The following is an 8,621-nucleotide window of genomic DNA, read 5'->3' as shown; positions in this document are numbered from 1 at the left end:
AATTTCCTTTTTCAAAATATGTATGAAAATAACTTATAACTTTTATAAAAGTAGTTTAACTTAATTACCTTTTTAATTTAATTGAAATGTTTTTCAAATTTATATTTTTTTTGTCTTGACCACCAATATCCTTCATTGAAGGTAATATTTTTTGAGCTTAACAGGATCAATATAGACCACAAAATTTTTCCTTCAAGTATTTTAATATAGATGCTATGATGTTCAAGACTCAAACTATAAATTTTTTATTAAGTTGAAACAACCATACATCCGTTGATTCATGTACTTGGTGGTTTTCAAACTACATGATTTTCCAAATAGTCTCTAATTAAGTTAACATTATTTTTTTATTATGTACATAATCAATAATAATTTTAAAGTTTAAGAGGTATGAATTTTGCTTCATAAAAGAAAAGTGTACACCTACTTATTTCTTAAAAATGTGTTAGAAAATTGTAATTATGATTGATTTTAAAATCCATTCAGATGTATGTTGTTAACATATTTTTTCTAAAATATAAGTTGGTGTACCTTAGGAGACCCCCTCCCTCTCTCTCTCCCTCCTTAGTAAACCATTCTTCGGGGAGTTCATCATCCAACGTCTAAAATAGATTTTTAATTAGCTTTTTAACTGTGTACCGAATAAAAGGCTTTTTATATCCCACGCAATCTCAAAATCTTTTAATTTACCAGTCTAATAATGAACTTAGTTATTTTATTTAAATAAATAGATATTCAACACTTCTATCTTCTTAAAATATTATATTATTGCTTCTTATTTATTCTCGCTCTATTAAAATATTAGATATAAAATTCTTAATTGTTTTTTTTAATTTTATCTCAACAAATTTATTTAACGTATTTTACCTTCAAATTTTTAAGAAACTTATGAATTTTATTTTTTATTATTTTACTCTTATCATAATTATACTTTTTATTTCTAATTTTTTATTTTTTGGAAAATTTTTATTCCTAACTTTTGTGTTTATCAATAGATAAATGATGAAGGATAAAATAAGTTTCTTAAAATGTTGGAAGTAAAATATAACAAATTAATTTATTGGGATAAATTTGTCAAAAAATTAAAAGTTAAGAGTAATATATATATATATATAAAAGGTTAAAATATATTTTTGTCTATTATTATCTTATTTTGAAGATTAGTTTTGGTCTTTTATCATTTAAAATATTTATTTTGTTCCTTTAACTCTCAAACTTGAGGTAATGTTGTCATTTCAAATCTACCATCTCAATTTGAACTCTTTTTTTGGGTTAAATTAGGTTTTTACTCTTTTATTTTATTTTTTAGATTCGTTTGATAACTGCAAAATTTGAGTTTAATTGATAGTCAATTTTGATTAAGAATGATTAGAATTTCTTTACTTTAATGTTGTTTTTCAATGAAATAATAAGAAATTTAATATCATATTAATTTTTAACCAGAAGAATTCAAAAGAAGAATATTACAAGTGCTTTGGAGAAAAATTGAAGCAAAAACGTGAAGAGAATGCCTTAGAAGGAAAAGTTGAAGATTGAGACAGCTAGCTTAAACTTAGCGCAAAAAAGGGCCAAGAAGGAGCCCAAAGGCACACTTAGCGCGAAGAAAACCCGCACTAATCCCCTAAATGCCTCGCTAAGCCTAAAAGTGCATGCTCAGCGGCGCGAGGTCCGATGAAAATTAAGCTACCTTAGGCCTATAGAAGGAGTAGAAAGCAAAAGGAAAAGATACACCGAGACTCAGAGCTCTCTAATGAATACATTCAAAGCCTGAACATCTCTAATAGTAAAGCTCCCAGCTGAATCGATTTTAAGAATTAAAAGATCAAATTGAATAAAAAAGTTAGAAGACTAAATTAAAGCTAAATAATAAATTAGAGGACCAAAAACCAAATTTAACCTTTTTTTGCATTGATTCATGACCTGAAACTTGTCAAATTAAATTCAATTACATTAAAACTATGGAATATAACTAATGTTTAAAAAAACCATAAGCATAATGAAACTTATGCGAGAAGTGAATCTATTGAGTAATCGAAAAAGAACTTAATATTAGATTTTTGACTTAATTATCAATTTGGTTATTTTATTCATTTAGATTGTTTATTTAGGTCCTTTAATTTCTGAAAATTCCAATCAATTTTTTTATAAAAAATGCTTCAATGCATTCCTTTTTTTTGTTTGAAAATGCCTCAATGTGATCCTATAAATTCTGGCAGAAAATATCACAATGAGACATTTTTTTTAAATGATCACATTGAGACATTAAAGGATCATATTGAGATATTAAAAAAAAAAAAGAATCTGATTGAAATTTTCAGAAATGAAAGAATCTAATCGAACATTCTAAATAAATAAAGGGATCAATTTGATAATTAAACACAATTTTTGTAGTTTTTCAATTGTTTGTGACACTAATTTTTTTGGGCCATTTTCATCTTGTTTATTTCTCATTATTTGTTCAAATATTAGTAGGGTTACATAATTTTTATCCAGAAGAATCTAATGACACAAATTTTATGTTTTGAATAAGTTAAAAAATATTTAAAATTATATCCCAAAACCAAAATCAATCATTGTTTGAGAAGAATAAAGAATAATATTAACTTAAATTTAAGAATTAAAGATTAAAATAAATATTTTTAACGAATAAATTAAGTATCAAAATGACTTTTCACAATAATATAAATTACAAAAAAATATATTTTAAGTTATATAAAACTACTTAATTTATGTAATTCTTACTAGAACAATTGATTCTAAGAGACATGAAATTAATTAAGAGTGTGTGTATTTTTAAATCTTGTTATACATATCTTCTGTTTATTTTGAGAGTGTATTCAATTAAGATTTTAAAAGATTTTTTTGTGATAAAAAGTCTTGGGATATTCAATTAAAATTTTTAAACAATAGAAATAAGTTTTATAATATTCAATAAAGACTATTTAGATTTTTTTTAAGAAAATCAATAAAATTCATAGGTATCTATTAAATTTCTTTACAACTTAATAAAAGTCTTATGGTATTCAAAAGTATATAAATTTTGATAAATTCTTTCTTAGGATCAATTTTAATAGATTTCATAAAACTTTTTAGTAGAAATTACACATTAAATAATCTCACCAAAATCCTTAAAATTTCATGAGACTTTCTTTCTTTTCTTTTTAATTGATATGTTTTTATTTTTCCATCACACATAATCATTTATCTTTTTATTAAAAGTGATTGACATTCATATATATATATATATATATATATATATAAAAGAGAGAGATGGATTAGCTTGAGTGAAAGCGATCTCTATGAGTTATCTCAGAATCTTATTTCAACAAATATCGGCAATAAGAATTATTCCCTTTCATTTTCAAATAAACCAAAAACCACCCATCTAGCTAGCTTGCATAAGTAACCATGCCCAAGGTTTAACCACAGTACTTATTGTTTAAGTTTCGGGGTGCCTTGTGTCAATGAATTCACCAATGAAATGAGATGAATATTCTTTTCATGGTATCAACTTGGGATTAGGATGACGGAGTGCAACATAAAGCTATTTAAAAAAAAATCTCAAAATTCTAAATAGTAGCTAGTTTAATTTGTTCTACTTTTTTTTCCCCACAAAATCTGTAGAATTGCCACGTGGAACATGGAGAGGAAGCCTGCAAGAGGCCAAGAGCTACGCCCTTTCTCCCAACTTCCCGTATATTCAACTGTAGCTTCTTCATAAGGATTTTATGAACTTAATTATGATACCGAACCATTTATACTCTCTGAATTTTATATTTTTTTATACATCTTTTGTCTCTTATTTTTATTATTACGTTATTTCTCACGTAATCACGTTTATATATTTTTCCCTTTATTATTCTTTTCTTAATGTTTTCTTTCTCATTACACTATTTCGTCCCTCACTTTTTAAAAAATTATAATTTTAATCTCATTGATCAATTTTAGATTGGTTGACCGGGTAATTTTTTATTTTTTTGATAAATTAAGTTTGTTAACAAATAATTTTTTACAAAATATTTATCATCTGTATAATAAATAAACATATGTTAGTCAATATTTAATACATAGATTAATGTTTAAAATTTACCACAAGAATTAAAATTACAAATTTTTTAAGAGTAAGAGATAAAATATCTCAATTAAAAAATAAAAGAATAAAATCACAAAATTTTTAAAAATAAGAAATAGAATGTCTCAATTAATAAACTTGGGATTGGAAACACAAATTTAATAAAATAGGAAAAAAAATTACATTTTAACTTTAAAAATTAAGAAAAAAAATACATTATGTGTACCTCAATAATGTATTTTCCTTTTACTTCCCGGTAAATTAAGATACATTATTAACATTTTTCATAAAATTGTTATAAATCTACCTCCTGATAAAAATTTAATATTTTTTATATTATTAGGCAAAAATTATATTAATATGTGATTTATATAATATAATATAATGTAAAAATGATATATATATATATATATATATATATATATATATATATATATATGGACTTAAATAAGTCGACCTATTATATCTAATACTTCTTTTAACACCTAAAAACCTTTTATTGAAACTTTTTAAAAAGTTTAAACCGGACATTTTTAATAATAAAAAAAAAGGTTTCGAATAGGCGATGCCTTATGCAGGTCAAGCTGCATATCCCAATAATCTACCTAAGCTATTTGCGAACCTATTTTCTGTCCTAAAACCCCCCATAATAAATTATTGATGTTTCTTATAAAAAATAAAAAAATATTGATGTAATAAATATTTTCAACTAACGATCTTAAAGTACAAAAAAAAAAAATACACCAGTAATTCATTATGGGATTCTTTAATCCCATTTTTATTTAGAGTGAGATAAATAACCCGCCCTATCTCATAGGTATAAATATATATTCACACATTAAGTGATTATTGTTACTCCTCCTCAATGCTATTTACAGTACTGGAAGACTGAAAATTGGTATATATATTTATTCTGACACGTCCTAGGTTTTTCTAACTTGTGGGCCCTACTGACATTCTAGAAAATTTTGCAGTTCCGGGTCAATAAATAGAAGACTTTCATTCCCTGGTAACTGTATAATAAGCAAAGAAGCGCCCAGTTACTTGGAGTAGAGATCGATCAGATATACGATAACATTCCTCTCTCGGTCTTTCCTACAAAGTTACAGTTCAGACCTTTCGGTTGTTCATGATCTCACTGCCAAACTAGAATTTTTTCTTAATCTTAATCAATTGCATAGCTAGCTCCAGGAGGTCAAAGCTTCAAATTTAGTAAGGTGAAGGCCTTGTACTTGATCCCCATTCCCCCTTGTTTGTGTGTCGTCTGCATGTTTATTTCTCACAAATAGGAGGTTGGCTTTCAATTTCACATTCTTAACAGATTTCAAGCTGGAAGTGCTGTATAAATTCCACAAATAAATTAAACTTCATTTTCCTCTCATAGACACAAGTACTCTTTATGTAAAGCTTATTCCAACAATCCTTTTTCAAACAAAGTAGTCTGACATAAGTAATTAATTAATGATAGGTACGTACGTATATAGAGATCGAGGAAGGATGGAATATGGTGGGTTGGTGCAGAATGCATATGGTTCATATGGGAGCTTCTCAGATATTCTTGGCCCAGAAACGGATTTCATCGATGAGCTGTTTGTAGAAGGATGCTGGCTGGAAACAAGGGTTGGATCGTACCTGAATTGTGGCACGGAGGCTAATTCTTCAAAGTCAAACACGATGAGGAGCATGGAGTCGACGCAAATAATATTCCAACAAGAAGAATCATTACCAGACCCGGAAATTAGTTTGATGGTGGGGAAGAGATGGTGGATTGGGCCAAGGGAAAATCCGGGTCCATCTTCCTCTGTGAAAGAGAGATTAGTGATTGCTGTTGGGTACTTGAAAGAATACGCCAAGAATTCCAATTTGCCGATTCAGGTGTGGGTGCCCGAACGTAGATCTGCACGTGCTCAGCCTCAGGATAATATTTACCCATACGCCGCCGCGCTTCTTAATGGGGATGCAGCAGCTTTTCAGATTCAAGAGGATTGGGTTCATGTTAATGATCAGTACTGGACTCCCAACGTCCGCTTCTTCAGAAGTCACGAGTACCCGCGCCATCTCCGTACTCCTGGATCTCTCGCACTTCCTGTCTTTGAGAGAGGCACTGCTATGTGTCTCGGTGTTGTCGAGATTCTCATGCCCAACAACCCTCCCGACCTTCAGTGTACTGTTGATTTTACGAGCAGTACTTCTTCTCATCATCACAACTTCATTCCACCAGCCGTGACCGTCAAGGTACATAATGTAGGATGCATGAATAACTAACTATATTTATTAATTAATTAATTTCAGACAGAATAATTGATTCTACATCTGATAAATCAATGAATCAGGGCTTTGACGAGCTGTACCAAAGTGCATTAAATGGGATAGTACAAGTTTTGACGTGTGTATGCAAGGCGCATAACTTGCCTTTAGCTCTGACATGGGCTCCCTGCATCCAACAAGCAGGAAAGAGTGGATGTGGGCATTCAAACGATGAGATGAATTATGTGTCGACTGTGTATGCTGCTAGTTTTGTGGCGGATGTAGAGCTAATGGGTTTCCTGGAAGCCTGCTCTGAGTGCCACCTTTTGGGGGGGCAAGGAGTAGTTGGGACAGCTTTCACAACCACCAAACCTTGTTTTGCAAATGACATTACTTCCTTCAGCAAGGCGGAGTATCCTCTGGCACATCATGCTAACATGTTTGGCTTGCATGCTGCTCTGGGCATTCCACTCCGGAGTGCCTCCGCTGATTTTGTTTTAGAATTTTTCCTGCCAAAGGATTGCCATGACACCCAAGACCAGAAGCAGTTGCTCAACTCCTTGTTTATGCTAGTGCAACAAGCTTGCCGGAGTTTGCATCTTGTCATGGAGGAGGAGGAGGAACTAATCGCGTTGCCGTCCGTCGTTGGCAAAGAAATGGAATCATCATCCTGGATTGCACATATGATGGAGGCCCAACAGAAGGGGAAAGGTGTCTCGGTGTCCTTGGAATACCTCCAAGAGCCAAAACAAGAGTTCAAAGTGACAACCAACTGCAGCAATACTAATGAGCAGGTCAGTGTTGGTGTTGAGAGTACTGCAGCTTTTTGTGGCCGCCGGGTTGGCCGGAAATCAGCTGGCGACAAGAGACGAACCAAGGCAGAGAAGACTATCAGCTTGCCAGTTCTTCGACAATACTTTGCAGGAAGCCTGAAAGACGCTGCCAAGAGCATTGGCGGTACGTAAATTATTAATTTGCTTCTTCTTCTTCTTCTTTAATTTAATTTCTTTGTTTTTGATAACTCGATCATTTCTGATTGCGCGCAGTATGTCCTACCACTCTAAAAAGGATATGCAGACAACATGGGATCACAAGGTGGCCTTCAAGGAAAATTAAGAAGGTAGGCCACTCTTTAAGAAAACTTCAACTTGTGATTGATTCCGTCCAGGGTGCCGAAGGTGCCATTCAAATTGGCTCCTTCTATACCAGTTTCCCAGAGTTGAGCTCTGCAGCCAATGGCGTTTCTGAATCATCCAACATCAATAATAATAATAATGATAATTCTAAGTTTTTTTCTGAATATAACCAAGGTCAAGGAGCTACTACATTCAAATCCCCAACAACTTCGCCTTGCAGTCAGACCACTATTGTGATGTCAGAGAGCCAACCACTTGGACTTGGTGCATCAGTCCAGGTGGTCCAAGAGGAAGCAAAACATTTCGCCCACCAACATCTTGAGTCTCTACCTCCCTTGCCCCAATCTAGTACTAGTGTCTGGAACATGGGTACTTTTAGAGTCAAAGCTACTTTTGGGGATGAAAAAATTCGCTTCAGCTTGCAACCAAATTGGGGATTCAGAGATTTGCAGAAGGAGATTTCAAGACGTTTCAATCTAAACGAGATTAGCAACATTCAGCTCAAGTATTTGGATGATGCTCGAGAGTGGGTTCTTTTAACATGCGATGCTGATCTTGAGGAGTGTAAAGGCATAAATACATCATCTCAGTCTCAGAGCCGCACAATTAGACTCTTCCTCTTTCATGCTTCGCCTCTCAATCACGCAAATGCATTTCCAGGCACCAGCCCCAGCTCCTAGACAGATAACACCATTTACTTGTTAGTAATGTCAACAATCCCAAGTGAACACCATTTTTCTATTACTTCTCTTCATTCAAATGATACAAGGATATTAGTTCCAAATAATTAACTTAATTTGAAATGCTAAAAATATACACATGCAAGGTCTCCGTCTCTCTATTACTCCATCGCATTTGTTCGCAACATATATCCCCTGCTCCCCCACAATATTAAGGAGCGTAAATACTTTCTTGACAAGCATTCCAGTCTTCATTTATGTTGTTAGATATTTAGAGCCGCGAGAAAACCATTCATTACAATTGAGACTCGTAATTAAATAGATAACTAGTACTAATTAAAGAAGGTTAAATTTGACAATTTTTAAATAGATGCATATTATTTTTTTAAATAAAATAAAATAGATGTGTAGTATACTTTAAAAATTTGTAATTATATTTCTAAATATAAATCATTTTCAATTGATCGTCTCTAACTAGATTTGTAT

General features: G+C 31.6%; 1 protein-coding gene across 2 annotated transcripts; it reads left to right on the top strand.

Moving 5' to 3' along the window:
* The first annotated feature begins 4,951 nt into the window (after nt 1-4,951).
* LOC100798024 (protein NLP2) lies at nt 4,952-8,275 on the top strand. 2 transcript variants are annotated; one of them, XM_014777166.2, is made up of 5 exons: nt 4,954-5,289; nt 5,541-6,307; nt 6,406-7,276; nt 7,366-7,439; nt 7,630-7,837. In XM_014777166.2, exons 2-5 carry the CDS (start codon nt 5,570-5,572, stop codon nt 7,690-7,692), a joined length of 1,746 nt encoding a protein of 581 aa, XP_014632652.1. In that variant the 5' UTR covers nt 4,954-5,289; nt 5,541-5,569; the 3' UTR covers nt 7,693-7,837. The 2 variants fall into 2 exon arrangements, with proteins under 2 accessions (XP_006581076.2, XP_014632652.1); XM_006581013.4 differs by having other exon boundaries at nt 4,952-5,289; nt 7,366-8,275.
* Nucleotides 8,276-8,621: the final 346 nt, after the last annotated feature.

Source organism: Glycine max, chromosome 6, assembly GCF_000004515.6.
Source record: "Glycine max cultivar Williams 82 chromosome 6, Glycine_max_v4.0, whole genome shotgun sequence".
NCBI lineage: Eukaryota > Viridiplantae > Streptophyta > Magnoliopsida > Fabales > Fabaceae > Glycine > Glycine max.
The sequence above is the reverse complement of the archived record's forward strand: the minus strand, read 5'-3'. Positions and strand labels throughout refer to the sequence as shown.